This window comes from Podarcis muralis, chromosome 5 (assembly GCF_964188315.1).
Source record: "Podarcis muralis chromosome 5, rPodMur119.hap1.1, whole genome shotgun sequence".
Taxonomy (NCBI): Eukaryota; Metazoa; Chordata; class Lepidosauria; order Squamata; family Lacertidae; genus Podarcis; species Podarcis muralis.
In genome coordinates this window covers 59,051,426-59,073,792 of record NC_135659.1, presented here as the reverse complement: position 1 = coordinate 59,073,792, position 22,367 = coordinate 59,051,426, and the positions used below count along the sequence as shown (strand labels likewise).

Sequence of the window (22,367 nt, the reverse complement as noted above, 5' to 3'; positions counted from 1 at the left end):
TGTGCCTGGATTTAGTAAAAGTTTGATTGAATAATGGTTTGATTAAACATTGCCAAACAGAGAATCCCCTGGATTTAGTTATGCTAACAAGCCAAGCCAGCTCAGGAGAGTTAGCTGGATGGTCCCCTAGCAGGGGACAAAAGCTGGTGATGCCCCATCAAGGAAACCACCAGAGGGCAAGACAGCCAGGCAAATAGTAGTGGGACTCCTCCTATGCTGGGTGCTAGTGGGCAGAGGCAAAGGCCAGGTTTAGGGTTTCAGCTTTGAATGAAGCAGGCTGTGAGGAGGTCCTTGGAGTCAGTTAGCAGCAAGAAGTAGAAGGAGGGGCAAAACTCCATGTGAGCTGGGGCTGACAGGCTAGTACTAAGAGACACAGAGAGTGGCTTTTTGCTGTTCTTTGAATCCAATGCTGCCCTTAGGAGGGAAGCCAGGATGCTCTGCAATCCCTTCATCTAGGTGCAGGTTGTATATATGTAAAAAACAACAACAACAAACCATATACCATAAAGACATCACAGTCTTTGTTGTGCCTAATTTCTGAAGGAGACACAAAACTTGGGTAAGTACCTGGAACCCCTGGAATCTCGCATCGCTCGGAGATATGGGGTGGCATCTAACAATATGTTAGCCACAGACATTTGCAAAGGGGAAAGCTTCATGTGTACAGTTGAGTATGCAAAGGCTTCCACACAATTTGGAACCCATGACCTGAAAACCTTCATACATGGAGCTAAACAATGTATAGCACACGTGTCCCCTTTGCTGATGTCCATGTCAACATGCAGGTGTCAGGGGCATGGTTGGTCAGGCGAGTGGTAGCAGTGGGACTAGCTGGCACAGTCCACTTTCCACCCATGCGTTGATGTGAACTGTAACAAGTGAACAGGGCCGAGGTATTTTGGATAAACCTGGTCCTGTGTCAAGATTTAAAATGTGCTAATCAAGCAATCTGGAACAGATAGGAAAGGATATTAAACTTGTTTGGTTTGGTTTTCCCATTATGTCAGCTTCAACCAGCATGTCGTGAAAAATAAAAATTCCACAGTCCTGATTGCAACACTTCCTGGCTAGACAATTTCACAATCATTCCAGGAACAGAAATGAGGACATTTTCACTCAAGTGTGTGAAAGCCACACACTTGTTACATGCTTTCACTTCCTCTTCTAATTTTATTTTTAAAAGGTTGGGATCAGCGGTGTGGAAGCACGATTGTAAAGAAAGCAGCGTTGTCATTGTGGTACAGCAGCCAGGATGGGCCAGGCTTCCGTGTGGGCTGGTGAGTTTGGCAATGTGATTGAAGGTTAGGATTGGAGACTATCCTGGGCTTTCTCCAGCTGGAGTTCCAAGGATTTGCTTTGGCAGGACAGCAGTGACCGATTGCATGTTGTTGATGTTGCTAATTGGGTACAAGATATGGAGAGGGTAACTGAATGCTATTTTGAACGTTTGTGGTTATGTACCTTTTAAAATTTCATGGGCAATACAGAAAAGCCCGTATTGCTGTGTGGGGAAATCCCATGTAGCTAACCATCTAAGCAAGTTTTAAATCCCTCTCTGCCTAAGGTAATCATCCTCATGATTTGAGTAGCTTTATTAATCAAAGTGCATGACTTTGAACATTCAAGAATTTGAAAAAGGTAGTGATAATATGGTATTTATAGCAGGTCTAGTCTTGTCATAACATGACTTTCTCCTCTTGACTTTTTGCAGTAAGCATCACTGCGCTGATCTTTCTGCAGTCTGGTAAGTTATTCTTTCCTCTTTTCTTGGCTTTCAGAAATCACTCTGGGGGTGGAAATCCCTTCTGTCAGTCTCTACTAGGGTTCTAATATGCTCACATTCCCTCAATTCAATCATTCTATAAGGGTTGGTAATGAGGGAAGCTCTCCATGATGGGGCTTTGGCCACAGAACAGGTATCCCAGGATGTCTGAAAGTGCCCCAACACTTTCCCCCTCCCCGGGAAGGGTCTGAATCAATGTTTTATTTGTGATGTGCGCAAAATTACTAAATGGAGATAGAATTCCTGTCCTTGCCTTCAACCCAGAGTGTATGCAGTGGGGCAGGGAGAGGTTAGGGTGGAAGGAGCATATCTGTAAGCACTACTCCTGATACAGATACAGGCTGTGTGAAGTGAGTCTACATATGTACCAACTGCCCAAGCAATTGGAGGTCCTGCATTTTGCCCTTTTGTGGCAGGTTCCCACATATTATTTGACTAAGGGTGTGTCCAGACGGTCATTAATTATGGGTGGGATTCAAGCGCATACAGACAAATGCAAGTTGCACAATTAAAGTTGGTTTGGTGCACTGACTTCACCTCAAAAATGGACTCTCCGTGAAAGGGAAATTCCCCAAAGACTGTGAGATAACAATTGCTTGATGCAACATCATATAATATCCCTGCAAACAAATCAGTATGGGTGCTCAGGGAAGAGCTGACATCCTCTAACCTCCCCACAAACTTTATGCAAACAAATCAGAATCAGTGGCGGGTTTGGGTTGGTGTGACCAGGGCAGTGGCACAGCAGGAGGTGCCACAACAATGCTGTAGAATGGAGAGTGAGAGGCAGGGAGCACTGAATTTTAGCGTCACACAGGGTGCTGCTGAGATTTGAGAACCTAATGTCCAGTACTGGCAGGGTGAATGAAAAGGTCATCTTGAAGTACGACTGCTGGAGAATTCTGGTGGAAATGCCAGTGGAAATTGCTGATGTTTGCTTGTTCATCCCATGTCCAGAACAGAACTGATCTAGTGAAAAGAATCAGTATTTGCTGTTGTCTTCAGTCTGCAAACAGGTGGGACGCGGGTGGCGCTGTGGGTTAAAGCCTCAGCGCCTAGGATTTGCCGATCGAAAGGTCGCCGGTTTGAATCCCCGCGGTGGGGTGTGCTCCCATCGTTCGGTCCCAGCGCCTGCCAACCTAGCAGTTCGAAAGCACCTTCGGGTGCAAGTAGATAAATAGGGACCGCTTACTAGCGGGAAGGTAAACGGCGTTCCGTGTGCTGCGCTGGCTCGCCAGATGCAGCTTGTCACGCTGGCCACGTGACCCGGAAAGTGTCTTCGGACAGCGCTGGCCCCCGGCCTCTTGAGTGAGATGGGCGCACAACCCCAGAGTCTGGCAAGACTGGCCCGTACGGGCAGGGGTACCTTTACCTTTACCTTTACCTCAGTCTGCAAACAATACATAATTGATCACTCCCCGCCCCAGTTTGTATTGCACTGCCTTTCCATTGAGTTGAATGGTATGGATCAAAACAATGACAATGTAATTAATGATGTGAAATTCCACCACAGTGGACAGCAAGACAAATAATGTAAGTTTCGTCAGAAGAAGCCCAAGAAGAGAGGGATGGAAGGAGCACTGCATGCAATGGACACAGGTGGCAGCGGAAAGCGATGCTTTCTTACATCTCTATCTGGAAGGGAACTAACTCCTTTTTTAAAAATTATCTCTCCTAATTATCTTAACCTAATTATCTCTCCTAATTATCTTAACAGTTTCTACCTCTAAGCTGGTTTGCTATTTCACCAGCTGGTCCCAGTACCGGGAAACTTCAGGGCGTTTTGTCGCTGATCAGATTGATCCAAATCTCTGCACCCACATCATTTATGCTTTTGCCAAAATAAGTGGCAACCAGCTCGAGCCCGGTGAATGGAATGATGCCACTACGTATGGGACTCTCAATCAGCTTAAAAGGTGGGTAACATAAGAAGGCACATACAAAACATGAAACACAAAGGGGACCCTACCTCCACAGCATCCTCTATTGTTGACACAGCCCATGCTGAGCCTAGCTGGGACTTCTCTTGCAGGGAGTGAGTGGGCCTTGGGTCAAACTACATATGAAGATGTAACTTAACCTCATATGTATGTTTTACAATAATAAATAGTCACAGGGGATGGTGATCAGAAACATGGTGTGTGCCTGGGCATGGCTTGTTTAACCCTTCCCCTCCACCATGGTCCCAGTGATAATTAGCCCCTGATTTTGTATCTAAAATTGAGCTCTCATTGGAGCCAATGGAAAATTTCATCTTCAAAAATGAATGCTTTGGGACAGTTCTTGGTATAACCATGGCAGGTAGGTTATACCATATCCACCATGATTCCAATCCTAATTGCCTCCCCAGCAGTAGCTAGTGTTCACTGAAGGGTAAAAACCCAAGTACGGTGGTACCTCAGGTTAACCACTTAATTCGTTCCGGAGGTCTGTTCTTAACCTGAAACTGTTCTTAACCTGAAGCACCACTTTAGCTAATGGGGCCTCCTGCTGCTTCCGCACTGCCAGAGCACAATTTCTGTTCTCATCCTGAAGCAAAGTTCTTAACCCGAGGTAATATTTCTGGGTTAGCGGAGTTTGTAACCTGAAGCATATGTAACCTGAAGTGCATGTAACCCGAGGTACCACTGTATTATGTAGCATGCAGTGTGGACCCCCAGACTCTATCTCTTGCAAGACACCAAGTGCCTTGACTGTTTCCTCAGTGCAAGCCACTGCACTTTCCACCAGCAATGGAATCAGTAATGCTGATAATTAAACCACTGTGGAAGGAGAGGCCTCATTTAGTTAAGTAACTTCACAGGTTGATGGATATTTGGGGTTCAAATATCACATTGTGTTGAGTTGCATTATTCTTTCTCAAACTTTTTTAAAGCAAAAGCCTTGAAGCAGTCTCTGGCAGGTTGTTTCTGAGCAGAAGAGGAGTGTATCAAGGGACACAACTTTACTCTAACCTCTCCAGCTGTTCATCAGCTGAAACAATTATTTAAAGTACTCATCACTGCTTTGGTAGTACTAAATGAGGGATGGTGAAAAATATGCTACTTCCAAGTGTATCAAATGCTCTGATTATTCCATACAGCCTATTACTCAGAATGCTTGGCCTAGTGCCAGTCTCCCCTCCCCTTCTGCACAATCCAGAGAAAATTAATTAACTGTGCACATGTAACACTCTGGATGATGTTCTGTGCTATAAAAAACCCAAAGTTGACTTCTGCTTTGCTGAAATCATTTTTAAAAAATATCCTAATACTCTTTATTTTATTCACTCTTTTCTTCTTTAGAAATCGCAACTTGAAGACCCTTCTCTCTGTTGGTGGAGCTCTCATGGGACCTGAACCGTAAGTCTAGAGCTATCTGTTTACAGTCGTACCTTGGATCCTGAATGCCTTGCGAGTTGAACGTTTTGGATCCCGACTGCCGCAAACCCAGAAGTGAGTGTTCTGGTTTGCAAACGTTCTTTGGAACCCAAACATTGGACACGACTTCTGCGGCTTCCGATTGGCTGCAGGAGCTTCCTGCAGCCAATCGGAAGCCATGCCTTGGTTTCCAAACATTTTGGAAGTTGAACAGACTTTCGGAATGAATTCCGTTCAACTTCTGAGGTACCACTGAACTTAATTTTTGCTTATGCCAGTAAAAATCATAAGTGAAAAAAAGCCAAAGGTTTCTCTTCCAAAGTGGCCTGTCCTTTCAGTATAGCAAGTATACTTCCCAGAAGTGGCGTTGACACCTTGCTGTAAACTCTCTCTCTGAACATGTGCGGTGATGGTCAGAGCCTGGCTATTTCCACATTTCTCCCTGTCTAACTGTGAGACAGCCTAATGCTTCTTGACACCTCCAGTGGGAGGGTGAGCATGGGCAAACCCTGGTGTATAAAGTTGCACAGTGAACCATTCTTCTCTTGGATTTTAGATTACAATTCATCTCAGCAAGTGGGACCTGCAACAAAATGTGTATCTTCTTCCTTTAACAAGAGTGCTGCTTTCCAGTGCTCCAGCCAGTCAAGCCCTCCAATATATACTGTGAGCTGTAAAAGGACCAACACAGGCCAATTCACCTTCCCAATTTGCTTTCTTGTTTTTCTATAGTCATCACCAGGGCTGTCTTTAGCATATGCACTGCCGGGATGCAAAGATCCTCCCAGCACCCCCAAATTAATTTTTATTGAGCTTTTTTTGGGGGGGAAGCCAAAGTTGCTGACCTTTTTTAAGGGGGGAAATCGCTCACCTGCAACAATGACGCAGCGAAATAAATTGCTTTTGTTTCCTGACTCACTGGTGATATTTGATGCTATGGAGTAGCAGAGCAATGGGGGGGGGGGGGGGAGAGACACTTTCGCTCCTGTCAGGGAACTGCCATTGACTCAGAGGCGAGAAATAGAAGGGCAGTTGTGTTACAGGGAGCCTCTGAAAATCTTGTGAAGCAGTTCGTCTTCTGGGGAGGAGGAAAGCCCCACCTCCAGTGGGGAAGAGGTGCAAGGAACAGAGGATGCTGGTGGGAGCCTTAACACTGCTCCTGGGCAAGCCAGACAGGAGGGAAACACGCCCTTGCCATCGCCCATCCTGCGCAGTAGTCTGAGGCTCAGAGAGGGGCGGAGACAGTTGGGGGTAATGAAACTCTTATGTTGGGGGAGGTCCAAAAAAAGACCACTCCCGGATTCTGCTAGCGATTGAGCCAGACATGAGCTTTGGGGCTCTTCACTGTAAATACTTTGCACCAAAATAAAGCCTGTAAAACACAGGTCGGAGTCCTGCCTGGTTACTCTTGAGCAACCGCAACAGCCACCTGACAGCTCCATTGCTTTTCACTGCCGCCGATCGAGAGGGACTGGCATACAGTAGGTATACACTTGGCGCCCCCTCCCCCAGAATTCAGCGCCCGGGTGCCCCGCACCCCTTGCACCACTGGGTAAAGATGGCCCTGGTCATCAACAAGTTTTTCCAACCCTTCTGTTGGCTCCCTTTTGTTTTCCAGTGGTCCATTTCTGTTGGTATGGTATACTAAGTTTTCTATTGGAGGGAGTGATACTTTCAATATGAATACTTCTCTGCCCATGGAAACTTTTTTCCAGTTATTGTGGAATACTTCAGTCATCTACTGTAAAAAATAATAATAATGGCTTCATTTTATTTCTATGAAAAATACGAAGTAATCAAGAATCCCTCTACGTTTTTGTCTCCTGTCTGTAATAGCTTTAGAAGAATAACTGCATCTCCTGCCACACGCTCAGAATTTGTGATGTCTGTGTTGCAGTTGCTTCGGACAAATAACTTTGATGGCTTTGATCTTGCTTGGCCCTTAGCAGAACTGTCTGATAAAAGCCGTTTGACTAACCTGGTTAAGGTAAAGCAAAATACAAATCATCCTTAGGCAAATACATTTAACAAAGAAATTGATTCAAAAGACAGTGATGGGAAGGAATTACAAATAATAACTTATGATTTCTGTTTTGACTATGTCTTTGTTTTGTTTTTGCTCCACCGCTTTCTCTGCAAAACCCCGCTCTTTACCACTGAATTGGCACAAACAGCAATCTACAGAAAAAATGAAAAGCCATTTGCTTCAATTCAGCTTTAAAGATTAGGTTTTTCTGGGGAAAGATGTGGGGCAAAGGGGGAAAAGCACTTGGATACAGAATGGGAAAATGTGGATTGGTGCCTTGAAAATGTGGGGTAGAAGATAACTGTGGATAAGTCCTCAGATGTCTGAGGAGTGGCAGGCCAGGAGAGAGACTTCTCTGTGGTAGCCCCCAATTGTAAAACTCCCTCCCTACACAAGTCAATCTAACAGCATCATTATTCAGCTGAAAAGGCACCTCTTTGCTTTTGACAGGCAAAATTTATGTTTGTGACCTACTTGAAAACTAGGAATTAACCTGATTGGGGTGGGGGTGTGAATGGTTGGCTATTCTGTTTTAAGTTGTACTGCTCTATTTCTTACCCCTCCTTGACCATAACATCCCAGGGCAAGTTACAATAACAAAATTGCCCTGGGATGTTATGGTGAAGGAGGGGTAAGATTCATAGTAGCAGTAGCTGCATTAATCCTCTGCATCACCCATTAGGATCTGTCTGTAGCATTTCGGAGGCGGGGTCAGAAAAGACTCTTACTGAGTGTTGCAATACCCGCTGGAAGGGAAGCCATTGACAAAGGATATGATATTCAGACAATCTCAGAGTAAGTACTTTTTTAAAAAAAGAATCTACATTAAACAGAATGAACAGCATACTGGGTGGGGCAGTTACAGTGAGCAAGTAGTACATTTCTTTAGTTCCAGTTTAAATGGTTCAGGCCAACAAACAGATGCTATAATGATGATTTAGGGCTTATTTGCACAACTTTCTTTGTGTACCCTGAGAAGGGTGGTATACAAATTTAATAAATAACAGTAATTTACTTTCATAAATAATATTTATTAAGTTTTCCAATTTAACAATCCAGTAAAAACCACATAAAAACATTCCAAATTATAATACAACAAAACAGCCAAATAATAATTCCAAATTATAAATCTCTGGGTGATTTCCCATGCTCTGAAGTTCAGGGAGTGATGATCTAATGTTGTTACTGCATTCCTTAATTAGTCAGATAATCCCGATAAACATTTCCAAATGTTGATCCTTTGTTTATTTTTAACATCCGCTGAGTTCATTTAAACAAGCGGATTAGTCCTTTGTAATTATGTGTGAAATATTGTCCTGCAATCCAACATTCTCATCCACTTTCACTTTCTGCATTTCTTACTGTGTCACACCCAAGACCAGAGGAGATGTTGCCTCTTCGCCATTAGCGCTGGGCAGATATCTAAAATTCCCTCCTGTAATCTTTTTCCAGCTGCTAATGAGTTGATGTTTCCGTAAAAAACACCGTAGCTCCCATCATAAATTCTTTTTATCATTCAATTAAAGGTCTTTGCCAGAATCATAGTCCAAATTTCACACAGTCAATTTTGTAGTTAAACCATAACAAAAATGATAGCAAGATACTCTTTCAGTCCTGCTTGCTCATTTCAAACCGTATTTCGGGGGAGATTTGCCAAAAAAACCAGCAAATATATATAAATATATCAAAAGGAAGTAATGGAGGCTCACCTTCTCCAGGTCCTTCTCCAGGTCGAATCCTTGGCACCCAGTGGCTGAATCAGTTAGCAGAGTACTTTATCTTCCCTAGTTCAGAGCATGCCTGATAATTAAGTCCAAATTTTATCTTAAAAAACAGGTGTCCGCTGCCCATGGCAACAGCTTTGGAGAGTGGCCAAGAAGTGCAATGCAATGCACCCAGCGCCCCCTGCCCCCCCCCCCACATTAAATAACAGAAATTTAAAATCCTCAACATAAAGTGCCTTTTTTCAGTTGTAAGGTAGAGGTGAGACCAAAAAATGTCAGCTCACAGTTTTGCTCCAAAATGGTAAGTAACTACAAATAGATTTCCATTCTGGAAGGCTGGAAGTGTGGATGACATTTATTAAACCTAACAGAAACTGAAGATAACTGTAGTTATTCCCCAAGGATCTTGGGTGACCATTTGTTCTTCTTTCTCCAGATATGTTGATTTCATTAACTTCATGACCTTTGATTTTCACGGCGCCTGGGAAAGTTTCACAGGCCATTTAAGCCCCCTTCAGAAGAGCACAGCTGACAGTGGATCTGCATCCTACTATAATGTTGTAAGTTGTCAGTCCAAGGACTTCGTTAAATATTTCAAAGGGCTTTTCCATAAGCTTTTTTAAAAAAAAATGCCACATGTTTTCTTTACTGTAGCAATAGTAAAGCTAGCCTGGTGGACGAGGTTCTGAACCAAATATCAGTGGTAGAGCTCTGTTTACTTTGCCCCCTCTACCCATTGATTTAATGACTGGCACAAGATAGATTCACCTCTACCCCCATTAAACAGATGATTAACTCAAGCAGATGGATAGGGGACAGATTTCCCAAATAAAACAGTCTGGTATTAAAACACCCTAGTATTCAGGATCCTGCATTTTTCCAAGGCACATGCAACCCATAGACCTGTAATAGCAACAGATCTGCAACATGTGCTGAACAGGCAGGTCTAGGAATTAGAAAGGTGACCTGTTCAGCATGGGGAGAACCTCACTTGAACGAAACATTTCATAGCTTAAGGAGTACTCCTTGATCCAGCATTGTCTTTGGAGGTCTAAATGACATCAGTGGCTCAAAGTGTCCTTCTCCAGCTATGTCTGGTAAGCTATGGCCATTTCTGGATCATAAGAGCCCCGACACAGTGATCTATGCTCTGGTAACCTCTTGGTAGATTACTGTAATATGGTCTTCATGCGGTTACCCCTGAAGATAGCTTGGAAGCTCCAGCTAAGGGGAAACACAGTTGCTAGAATCTTGAGTGGTTCAGTCAGGTCCTTCTTACCCTGTCAATTGGTGAAGTTTAAGATAGGGCCTGTTCTGTGATAACACTTTGGTTCTCCCTGTGGTTGGTGCCATCAATGCTTCTTTTTCAGCAGCAGCTAAAAACACACTTCTTCAGCCAAGCGTTTGCTGGGAATACTTTACTGGGTCACAAAGAAACTGATCATGGTGCTGCATTACGTTTGGGTCAGGGATGGGCAGGAGCATGAGGGCTGAGAGAATGTGTGGGCAGAGGAGGCAAGCGGTGAGGAGGAAGATCTAGGGGAAGGGGTCGGTGATGTGTGGGGAGCTGGAGGAGGTATTGGAAGCTGAAGAGCCTGTAATGGGTCCAGAGAGAGTGGTGCCTTTGGAATCGCCTCCATCCTTCCCCACCACTGTCTCCATACACAAGGAGGGCCTTGAAGTGACAGGAGAAGCTGGAGCTGTCACTGAGGAGGAGCTATTGGGTGCTTGTGTTGGCCATGTCAGACAAGGGCATTTAAGAAATCAGGAAGAGGCATGGCTATGTTGTTGCTCAAATGTCCAAGATGGAACACAGGTCTACAGAGATAGATTGCCTAGAGAGCTAGTTAGCGGGGAGTGGTGTGTATATCCCTTGCAACTTAGGAGCTGACATAACCGAGTGCTTTGCTGATAAATAAATAACATTCAAATCAATTGTCCTCATGGGTCTGGCTATGAGCAGGACGTATTGTCATTTTGTATATTTTATCTGAGTTGTTAATTGTTTTAATGGTGTGTTATGTTGTTAACCATGTTGGGACCATGAATGAAGGCTGGGATAGAAATTGAAATAATAAATAAAGAAGTTTAGAAATAACATTCAGTGTCCTACCTAATGTATGCAGTAACTAGTCTACTCTTCCTTCTTCAGGACTATGCTGTGAAGTATTTACGCAGCATAGGTGCCCCAGCTGAGAAGATCATCATGGGAATCCCCACTTATGGCCGGTCTTATACCCTTTCTACCAAGCTGACTGGAGTTGAAGCCCCAGTATCTGGTGCTGGGACACTTGGTCCTTTCTCAAAAGAAGCGGGGATACTGGCCTATTATGAGGTAGGGAGGATTTCATTTACGTTCCCATTTAGCCTATAGAAACCCCAATTCCCTTCTGTCTCATCAGTCTCAAGGAGATGGATTCAAATCAGAATTAGGATGGGAAGAAGGCAGGAGAAATTTAACATGAAGTTATCTCATGCTCTGTCTTAGAAATGGTACATAATTAGATATGTGTGGCTCATAGACAACCCAGACATTGCATGGGGGGGGGGGTGGAGAGAGAGAGAGAGAGAGAGAGAGAGAGAGAGAGAGAATGCACACACCACTATGTCATACAGTCGAAGCATTTCTTCACTCCCATACCCTCTGAGTGTCCTGATTTTCCAAGGACAGAAGGGGAATTATGAAAGCCATCCTAGCTTCTGATTTGATCCCAGAATGTCCCTATTTTCCCCACCAGTGCTGCCACTGCTGAGCTCGAGGAGGAGCTAGCACTTGTCCTGAGCAGCAGTGGAAACGAGGGGGCATCCTGTTGCCTCTCCATGGCCTCTCCATGGCTGCCGCTGCCTACCTCCTCCCTTGGGCAGCTCATTGCGGCTGCTGGAGGGCAGGTGAGGAGAAGAAGCTGCTGCTGCCGAGGCCCAGGCCCACATGATGTGCTGGCTCTGAGGAGCAGGCAGAGCACAGGGCCGCCCTGGGCAGGAAAAAAGGGGAAGCAGAGCAGAGAGCAAAGAGTCTAGATTTTTTTAAAGCTTTATTCACCCACATTTAATCTTGCCCCTTTCTAAAATTTATTTATTGGTGTGTGTTTTTCTTTTTAAATCTACCAAAGCAAAATAAAAAAAGGAATAAGGGGTTTTCTCAGGGCGTTAGCGTGTAAGCTGTGTCAGTTGGTATTGTGGTGGTGGCACTCGCCATTCTTCTGATAGGAAATGCTCTGTGGGGGCAGGGACCAAAAAAAAGGGGTTAAGGACAATTGGTGTGTGGGGGGGTGAGCAATGTTCTTATTTTCATGAGGAATGTTGGAGGGCAGTGTTTTTCCCTTTAAAAAATGTTTAGGGATACTCTCATTTTCCTACTCATATTGAAATACTGCCCCTCAATGAGGCCAAATTTAGATTCACAAAATGTTTAGGGGTATGCGTACCCCTGTGTACCCCCACAAAAAAGCACTGTTGGAGGGTATGCACTCCCAGTCCCAAAGCAATGGGAAAGCTAAAGTCCTCAATCTGAAATGAAGCATTTGCCCTAAAATCAAATTTAACTGGCAAGAATTGGGAAAGTGGGGGAGTGATGTGTCCAAACTGTACCACTACCTGTGGAATCCCTTTATGGACCTCAAAGCAATGGTATGGGGGAGGACTTTAAATCTATATCAGATTTTCTCTTCAAAAACATGTGTTGTGGTCAAACTTTCACCTTCTTTTTATAACTGCATATAGCTGACATATATTGTTATAGCATCATGGAAACATTGTGGAGAAAGTAGTCAAAGGATAAATGGGAGGACCTTGGAGAACTAACCTGGGGGAAGGTCCTAGCAGGTTGGCAGGTGGAGATCTGGACACAAGGGAAGGGTCTAGTGGCCTATTAGAGGAGAGACCCACTTCTATGAGATCAGACTCCCCAAGCAATATGTCACCAGCTGTGGAGGTGACTCCAGCACCTTCCATTGTCGGGGAAAACCCTCTCCATCATTGGCAGGCAAAAGAGAGATGTCAGGACAAAATGGTGGCCAGTCCTGTCCTTCAGTAATAGACAATCAGCTGACATCGACGTTCATGTTTATGACTTTCGATTTATTCCTGTCAGATCTGTGGCTTTAATTCCGGTGCCAAGAAGGAATGGATTCAGGAACAAAAAGTCCCCTACTCCTATAAAGGGAACCAGTGGGTTGGATATGAAGATGTGACAAGTGTTCAGATCAAGGTAAGTACTGGCAAATGTCTATTCCCTTTGTCCATTAAGTTGCATGATCTACAGGTATTGGTAAGGAAAGTTATGAAATTGTGTGAGGATAGGTCCTCTTATTCTTAAAATAAGCCATAGTGGCTGAGCACCTGAATGTCATACAGAGAGATGCCACCACTCAATTTTATTTAGAGGGCAAATCTTGTTTCCATCAAAGGTGTACATCAGGATAAGAGCTGGATGATCCCAGCTGCCTACACAGACCATATCTGCAAGAACTAGCAAATTAAGTGCCAAGAAGTAGAATAAAAGAAAAACTGTGACTGGCAGTACAGGTGTCCCCCACTTATGTATAATCAATTCAGTAACAATTCAATAATTCAATTCAAACCCAGAAATGGCAGGAGAGAGCTGGAGAGCACTTGTGGTTCATAAGGAGACCCTTTCCAGAGCCCAAAGAGGATATCAGTGATGGGGGAGGAAGCCCCAAACAGACTGGAGCCACAACAGGGATTTGTTTAGGCTGCTGGGCCTCCCCACCTAGCAGCTGATAGTGCAGCAGCAGGCGCTTTTCCAGCCTCCTGCCAGCCCCCGAGTTTCAATTCTAGTTGTAGGCATTTCTGGATACAGTATTTTTGGTATGGGTGAAGAGAGAGCAGCAGAGAGGGTGTTTAAAGGGTATTTAGAGGGTACTCTCCACTTTACGAGATTTCATTTATGCACACGGGGCTCTGGAATGTAACTCCTGCCTAAGGGGGGGGGGGGCTGCCTGTACAGGTTTTTACAAAGATTTGACTATTGGCTTGGTTTCAATCTAATTTTCTATTTCACTGAGCAATGATACTCAAACTAGGTGGCAAGCCATTGTACAAAGCTGTGTGGCTGTTAAGTATGAGATTGTAGCTTGGCTTGCTATACGGCTAAGCAATGTGCAGGCCTGCTCACAATTCTATTCTCTTATCAGACTGCCAACATCAGAGAATACAGAGGCCCATAAAAAAAATCCCAGCAAAATATCACTTTGCTGCTTTACATGTATGAGCTGTCACAGAATACATGTGTGCACTTTGGGATCATATGGGAATTTGTTACGCAATGTGCATGAATATGGTGTTAATGCTCTGTGCTGTGAGTGTGAATGCATGTGCATTTGACTGCCATGTGGAAATCCAGCCCTAACAGAAGACCTATAGAGGTTGCTGGTACCATCCTGGAAGATATGTTTGTCAAAGGTGTGCATGTGCAGTATGGTGGCCTTCCAGCTGCTTGACAGACAAATGTGTCTATATTGAGGAAATGACAGCAGTAGCCTGTTTTACATATCTGGACCACAGCGTAAACTAAGACGCTTCCACAGCCCAGGTTGCAAACCATGGTAAGCCATAATTAATGGTTTGCTGTGGGTTGCTCTGTTCTTCTCTGCTTTGTGTATGGAGAACACAAAGTACTACAGACTGGTTTGGATGTAATGTTAAGAAAGGGGGTAATTTGTATTTCCCCAAACTAGCAAGATGGGGAAAAAGCAGCCGTGTTTGGTTCATGCAAGGTAAGTCATGTTGTATGGCGTGCCATGATGTGTGAACAAAATCCATGTGTGGTATGCAAAAAAGTTCCATAAAATTTTACATTTGATATAGAATTTGTTTTTGTTTTTTAATTCTTTCCCCCCTTTCTTTCTTTTTAAATCTTCTTTAGGTTCAATACATGAAGGATAATCAATTGGGAGGTATTATGGTTTGGACACTTGAGCAGGATGATTTTTCGGGTTCCTTCTGCAACCAGGGAAAATACCCTCTAATTGGTGCTATTAAGAAAGAACTGGATAAAAAAGCTCCAGTTTCTGCAACAGGATAATCATGAATATCAAGAGAACTGTGAAGGCATGCTGGAGCTTATCTGTTTCTTCTAGACATGAATGCAGATGATCCATTTACTATGTGGGAAATGTCAGGAAGTTTATTTGGTTGTTAAAAGCATGTTAAAGTGCTATAATGTAGACGGCCATAGCAAGTTTTCTATTATTTCTTGGTTAATGTTACTTCCTAATTTGCTGTACGGCTGTGAAGTGAAGACATCGTTTCTCCACATCCCACTCTGTGCTTCTGCAGTCTTTCATCACTATTTCCAACTTCCTGGACGAAGGATTATGACATTACTGGTTAAGTCTGTTCTTAGCTGTCTTAAAAATGAACTCACCGTTGTAATGGTGGCGCTTGCATTGGTTTCCAAATATATAAATAATGCATTCAATAAAACACTCTCCTGTCTTTTTTCAGGGAAAGCTTTCTTTTCTTATCCTGCAAAATAGTTATCTCGGAAATTGTGTTTGTGCATGTATATCTTGTAATGATGTGTTGGGTGAGGAGGTGTGGCATACAGATTCATAAAAACATAGAGTAGGAAGGGACCCTGAGGATGTGGTCCAACCCCTTGCAATGCAGGAATATTCAGCTGTTCCTTATGGGGATCGAACCTGCAACCTTGGCTTTATCAGCATGGCACTCTAACCAACTGAGCTATCAAAGTTGTGCCATTAATCTGGTTTAAAATATGTTCAATGTGTAAATGTAATTGCTTTTTTTAAAAAACACAAACAAGCATTTTGCACACATAGGGTGGTATTCAACTAGTATTTACTCAGAGTAGATCCATTGAAATTAAGCAACCTGAGTCATATCTATTGATTTCAATGGATCTATTCTGAGTAAAATCTAGTTGAATGCCACCCATGGAGGCTGAAATTGTCTCTCAGGTCCATTCCACACAATCAAGCAAAATCATTTGCACAAAACTCCTGCAAGCCTTAATCTATTGCAAATGTGCCACATTTGCATTTAGGTAAGTGCATAGCATTGCAACCATGCCACACAGTGCTATGTTTGTTACCAAGAAGGACAACACCATAACAAAAGGACAACACCATACATTTCAGGCACATTTTAAAGGACAACACCATAACAAGAGGACAACACCATACATTTCAGGCACATTTTACCCCAAAGAATCCTGGGAAATGTAGTTATATTTCCCAGGATTCTTGGGGACAGGGTTGCTTTAGATGTGCTTTAAGATGTGCATGCAACCTCTCTCCCAAGTGTGTAATCTGGATGAGAGAATGTGTTGCTATCTTCAGTAATCAACTGTAGTCCAGTGCAGTTCTGTATCCAGAAGTTTGTTAAGGGTTTAAGCAATTATCATTATAATTTTTCCAATCCCATTCTTATTAAATTGAGATCATATTTATGTCCTTTGTACAAGTTGGGGTTATTTCAGCACTAGGGCAATTACCAAAACTTGCCAAGGTCCTAAGCAACATTATATCTTATCTTAATTTTCCCCCAGTAAATGTTTTTATAGGAGAATTCCAAGGACAAATGCTTAATGTTACATTTGCTTTCTAAGGTGTGATTCCTTCAAAGGCCCTGGTCAATTCCATTTGCCCCTTTCTTTCAAGGCAGAGATGGGGAGCCTGTAGTCTTGCAGATGTTGCTGGATTGCAGCTCCCATCATCCCTAATCACTGGACATGCTGACTGGGGCTGATGTGAACTGGAAGTCAACAACATCTGGAGGATCACAGGTTCCCCAGCCTGGTTTGAGGACCATCAGAAAAGCTATTTGACTTGTTTCAATATGCATTAAGTCTGTTGTATAGAATGAAAGCATTTTTCAAAGCTGACTGGTAGATTTTTTTGCAGCTGGGTGTTTTTGGCAACTGTCCCTTGATATTTCATTTAGCTATTTCAGCAGTCCAGGTGTAAGGGATTTTTTGTTTGTCTGTCTGTCTGTCTGTCTGTCTGTCTGTCTGTTTGTTTGTTTGTCTTTCTTTGGCCTTTGTTGCTGTTGTTAGCTTCAAAGCATTTTTTTTTAATGTCAGATTCTGAAAGAAGCACCTATGAAGTAATGTTTACAGCAGATGTTGTTTCTAGCAAAGATAATCAAGCACACGATGAGCAATGGCATACAGCTTTGAGGCATTTTAAATGTACTAGGTTTGCCCTGAATCAGAAACGTGGACCCAATTTGTAAGGCATGTAGTCAGCAATCATGCAGTTTAGCTTCTTATTTACTCTCCCATACTCTGCAAAATTGGTCCATGTTAGCAGTTTTATGGGGTTCAAAGCAGTACAAGCGTTCGTACATTCGGAGTGAAAGCAGTGTAATTCAGGAAGCATTGCACTCACTTTGAACTGACTTCATTCAATTTCAGCGATGTAATTGTGTAGAAAAATCTGATTGGCTACATACACCCTTTCTGCAAATTAATTGAAACAAAGCATGTTTTCTATCTTACTCGTAATCCTGTACTCAAAACAAACACAAAAAGTCAGTTGATCATTATGGTGTCAGAAGCCTGCAGCCAATGGAAGGAATGATGCACTCGCCACAATATAGTGAGGTTCTACGAAAGAGAGTTATTCCAGAGCTGGAAAAGATAACCATGACAGTACTGGGGTATTGCAGCAGGACCTAGCCCTCTGCCACACATCGAAAGTGGTGAAGAAATTCATGATAGAGCAGCAAATACAGGTACTTGATTGGCCAGGGAATTCCCCAGACGTAAATCCCATTGAGAATTTGTGGGCTATATGCAAAAGTCTCCTCTGTGCTGCAGACTTTCCGACTATGGAGAATCTCATTCAGGCGCTGATTCAAGTGTGGTACAGGGATCTGAAAATCAACAGTGGCTGTTCGAAACTAGTAGACTCCATGCCAAACCATGTTCAAATGCTGCTTAAAAATAGCGGAGGTCATATCCATTACTAATGTACGTATATATGAGTTTTGTACATGTATATGTGAGTTTTGTACAACAAACTACTACATTCATTGTTTGTTTCAATTAATTTGCAGAAGGGTGTAGTAACGGCAGGAAGAAGGGTGAGTTGGGGTGGGGAAGGAGAATGACACAATGGCAGCAGATGGCTGTGAGCAGCATGTTCAGGGAGCCTTTTTAGCCCTCTCTCTGACAACTCCCATTATTTAAGCAACCTCTGACGGCAGGGGATGCAAGACCTTATTCAAGTGCTGCAATAGAACATAGAAAGTTGCCTTATACTAAATCACACCATTGGCCCATTTGACTCAATATTGTCTGTATTGACTGGAAGTGGTCCTCCAGGATTTCAGATAGGAGTCTCTTCCAGCCAAGGATCAAACCTGACTGGGATTGAACTTGGGACCTTCTGCACGAAGAGCAGATGCTCTGCCTCTGAGCTATGACCCTTCACAGCATCAGCTTAGCTACAAATTAGAGACCAGCAAATAAAATATGAGATGCAACACTAGTAAACACTCCATCGCTGTCAATGTGAATGCAGCAGTACTAAGCCCTACCATTAAGCAGAATAACACACTAGCTCAGGCAGCTGATTTGGGGTGTTGTGAAAGGGCAGTGGACTGTTAGCTAATGCATTGTTTATTTGTATTTCTACAGCTAGGAAGAGGGAGAGGAAGTTATGAGATACCCTGTCTCAGGGGCCAAAATAACTGTATAGTTTGTTAAATATGCCGAGACCCTCTTAGGAGACCCTGTTTCTCTCACAGAATGACAATTGCCAGAGTGGTTCTTCGCGGCAGGCACTGCACCACGAGGAGTGTTGGCTGCTAATTTAATAATGGCAAGAACTGAAGTAACATATAAATGGAAAGCATCAAATGGTTCTAAACAGTGCAACCCTTGACACATTGGCTCAGATATAAGACCCCATATTGGTTAAATGGGACTTACTCCCAGGTAAGGAAGTAGAGAATTACAACCTTGATTTAAAAATAGACTGAGATAATTGAAACTACTCTGCATGTGTTGAAATTTATTCCCTTAGTTAGATTTGGGAGGAAAGAAGAAACAGGATTAGGTTAAATGATATTGAAAGTTGGAATCTTTTTTTATCCAATTGTAATGTGTTATTAAATCAAAATATTCCACTTGGAAATCTTATGGCTTGGAGTTGATTTTGAGTATGGAGAAAATGTATAAATGCTTATTTTAAATTTATATTCTAATTAAAATTGGGGGAAATATGTGTTACTGAGGATGATATGCTTTTGGGGTGATCGGAATTTGTACATGCATGCCTATGCACAGCCATAGTACTTTAATTCTTGGTGGCAGTTGATTAGAAACTGGCCTGAACCAATAATTAATTTGCTTCCCAAATAGCTGTTATCTCTCATGCCTCACTAAGGGCTCATGGGTTTGTTTCCAATGTCATTTCTCTGCAATTAAATGGTCCATTTTCAACACTGTAATTGCATAAGCAAATCTTACTGATAGATATGTTTGCCTTCCTTATCCAATACCCAATATCTTTGGTAAATTTTGAGTGGAAGGGTTTAACATTGATTTAGGATCTGGGATGCAAAAATAACCTTCCTCTTTCAATGCATGCCTGCTTAATCCCAAACTTCAGAAGATTGGGATGAAAGATAATATTCCAAGGTGAAAAGGACGGTCGGTATAGTAATTTACTTTAGCTGTGACTACCAATGATTACATATTAACTTTCTATTTAATTTTGAGGGGTGAGGGCATCTGAAGTCACATGTGTTCAGAAGGAGGTGGGAACTGAATGTTTCTTATAAAAAGGAAACAGAAGATGAAACAACCTAGTACACAGGTATCAAAATGGGCAAACTACTCCTTCTGACTGGTGAGTAGGACAGGCTCAACTTACCATTGAGCTGGCAAAAGTTTCGATCTCTCTGTCAGTCTATCTCTTTTTGTTGTTCTCTGCCTTCGTCAACACACTATTCTAGTCTGACCTAGCTTACTTTCAGGCAGTGGCGTAGCGTGGGGGTGCAGGGGGGGCCGGCCGCACCAGGCACAACATCTGGGGTTAGGGCAAATCCACAGGTTAGGGGGCGCAAATCCATGGGTTAGGGGGGCGCAAATTACTTGCCTTGCCCCGGGTGCTGACAACCCACGCTACGCCACTGCTTTCAGGTAGTCTTTCTGTCCACGTACATCTATAGACTACCTAGCTATAGTAATTTGATGGCCATTCTAGAAAATGTTCATAAATTGACTAGGAACTGTGATGGTTTAGGAAAAAATAGGCCTCTTACTAAAAACATAAGAATAAAAACAAATTATAACAGATGTTTTTAGGCTGGATGACAAGAAATGCCTCCAACAATAAGAACAGGCATAGATTAGAATAAGTTTTGGAATTCCTTGCTCTAGAGTTTTAAGAGACTGAGGGAAATCTCTCAGGATGTTGCTTAAGTTTCAATAATTTTTTTAATGTGTGGAACTTGGGTAGGTGATCCACAATATATTTTTACAGCAACAAATGAGTCAGGATAAAGCTACACAGTATCTCAGCAACCACATATTCCCAATCCTGCATTTGTTGAGATAACGTCAATGTGGAGGACACTTGAAGGAGACAGAGGTGGACTGGTGGGGCAGATTGCTGGGCTACAACTCCCATCATCCCTGACCATTGACAATGATGGCTGGGACTGATGGGAGCTGCAGTCCAGCAACGTCTGGAATTGTTCCCCATCACTGCCTTATTTAGGAAACAGGATTTGGGGAACCCCATGTTTTCCTCATAAATGTGAATTTCCACCCATTATAGCTATGCCATTATGAAGAGGATCCCAGAATCCAAGTATTTATTTATCATACATCTAAGACAGGACCACAACATATAACAAACTGAACTGTCCATCTCATCAAGCCAGTAACCATTGCTTGCAATATATCAGGACAAACCCATGGCTTGCTTCAAAAGCTTCAGAGATCTACAGCAAAACCACCTGATGAGAACTCCATTGACTTAAACAGGCTTAGGAGTAATGCTGTCTCTCAAAGGAACCATGGGTGAGAAAGCCTAGGGATCTATAACAAAGTATTCTCAATTGATCAGCGCCCTTAACAAACTACACTTCCCATGATTCTGTTGGGGGAAGCCATGACACTGATGCAGACAATGCAAGTTTGTAGTGTAGATCTGTTCACTGACTTGTAGTTGGGGTGAACTAAGAAATATACATGACTAGCTTTTGTGTTTGATTAACAATGGAATTTTTCTTTCATAGGTCTGGCTCTCCTGCTGCATGTGCAGCTGGGTAAGTTGTAGCAAATTTCTCTTTATTTTATTTTATTCCATAAAAAGCAATAGCTAAAAGAAGCTTCTCCTCTAGTAAGCAATTTGAATGCATTGGTTGACTTTAACCTTTCAAACTGCAGGTGCATCTACCAATATTGTCTGCTACTTCACCAACTGGTGCCAGTATAGACCTGGTATTGCACGCTATATGCCCGAAGATCTTGACCCATGCCTATGTACTCATGTCATCTATGCTTTCGCGGGCATGGCAAACAACCAGATCCAGACCATCGAGTACAATGATGTGGCTCTCTACGGTGGCATCAATGGACTCAAAACCTAGTAAGATTCAGCATTCAACATACAACATTCAACACAAGGGGCAGAATCAAGAGAATTAATTTCCAGTGAAATAAATGGGGATTGAGGATTAAGTTTAAATCCCATGAACTTCCATGCAACTTTAGCTCCATGTTTTTCTATGGCTTACGCCTAATTTTTGCATTTCCTATTCCGTTTCAATAATATACCGGTACCTGTCTTTCATATTATCAAAAATCAGACATATATAATACAGAAGGTGAAAGAAAGTAATAAATGGGTGTGTCTGCTCCTTTCTCCAGGCAACTTTCTGCCCACTTTCACAATAGAAGCACACTTTTACTTTTGCTTTCTGGTTTCTTGAATCCCTGGACAGGCTCCCCCCTAAATTTGCTCCAAAACTCTCGCAACTCCCCAGATTCTGAGGGGGTATAGAGAGGAATGAGAAGCAAATGTTCAATTAGATCTCACCATCTGTTGCATTTTTATATTAACAATCGCCCTTTCTATGCAGTTCTTAAAGGGTACAGGAATTCTCTTTGGATCTATCCCTGCTTTTAAAGTTTGTGTGGATATTTCAATTCTTTCTTTTTAAAGATAGCCGACTTGTAACTGTTTGCATATGGTTCAGAGTCTCTTTAATGACCTTCCAAATAATTTGTTTACAGCAATCCTGACCTGAAAACCTTGCTGTCTGTTGGAGGCTGGAACTTCGGTACCCAAAAGTAAGGTCCTCTAGGAGATCCCCTCCCATACTTAGCACTAGGAAGATCAGGAGAAAAAGAGGACAGAGCCCCTGACCAGAAGAGAGAACCTCCACAACTGCTGAAATTTCCTCTTCTACACAACTGGTGCAGGCGCCCTGTCCTCTGTTCCACCTGGACATATTGTTTAGCACCATCTCCA

General features: G+C 42.8%; 2 protein-coding genes across 2 annotated transcripts in view; both read left to right on the top strand.

Annotated features, from left to right (window-relative positions):
- Nucleotides 1-22,367, top strand: part of LOC114599273 (putative chitinase 10) — a 48,523-nt gene that overhangs the window by 18,652 nt on the left and 7,504 nt on the right. The window contains exons 12-15 of the mRNA XM_077928126.1: nucleotides 19,701-19,733; nucleotides 21,130-21,159; nucleotides 21,281-21,482; nucleotides 22,130-22,186. Of these exons, the coding sequence (XP_077784252.1) occupies nucleotides 19,701-19,733; nucleotides 21,130-21,159; nucleotides 21,281-21,482; nucleotides 22,130-22,186 (322 nt within the window). The remainder of the gene's footprint in view (nucleotides 1-19,700; nucleotides 19,734-21,129; nucleotides 21,160-21,280; nucleotides 21,483-22,129; nucleotides 22,187-22,367) is intronic.
- On the top strand, nucleotides 1,111-15,336 carry LOC114599272 (chitinase-3-like protein 1). The gene is made up of 10 exons (XM_028734173.2): nucleotides 1,111-1,277; nucleotides 1,712-1,744; nucleotides 3,501-3,699; nucleotides 5,068-5,124; nucleotides 6,979-7,129; nucleotides 7,851-7,963; nucleotides 9,329-9,452; nucleotides 11,045-11,227; nucleotides 12,983-13,099; nucleotides 14,777-15,336. The coding sequence occupies exons 1-10, from the start codon at nucleotides 1,253-1,255 to the stop codon at nucleotides 14,933-14,935; spliced, it is 1,161 nt and encodes a 386-aa protein (XP_028590006.2). The 5' UTR covers nucleotides 1,111-1,252; the 3' UTR covers nucleotides 14,936-15,336.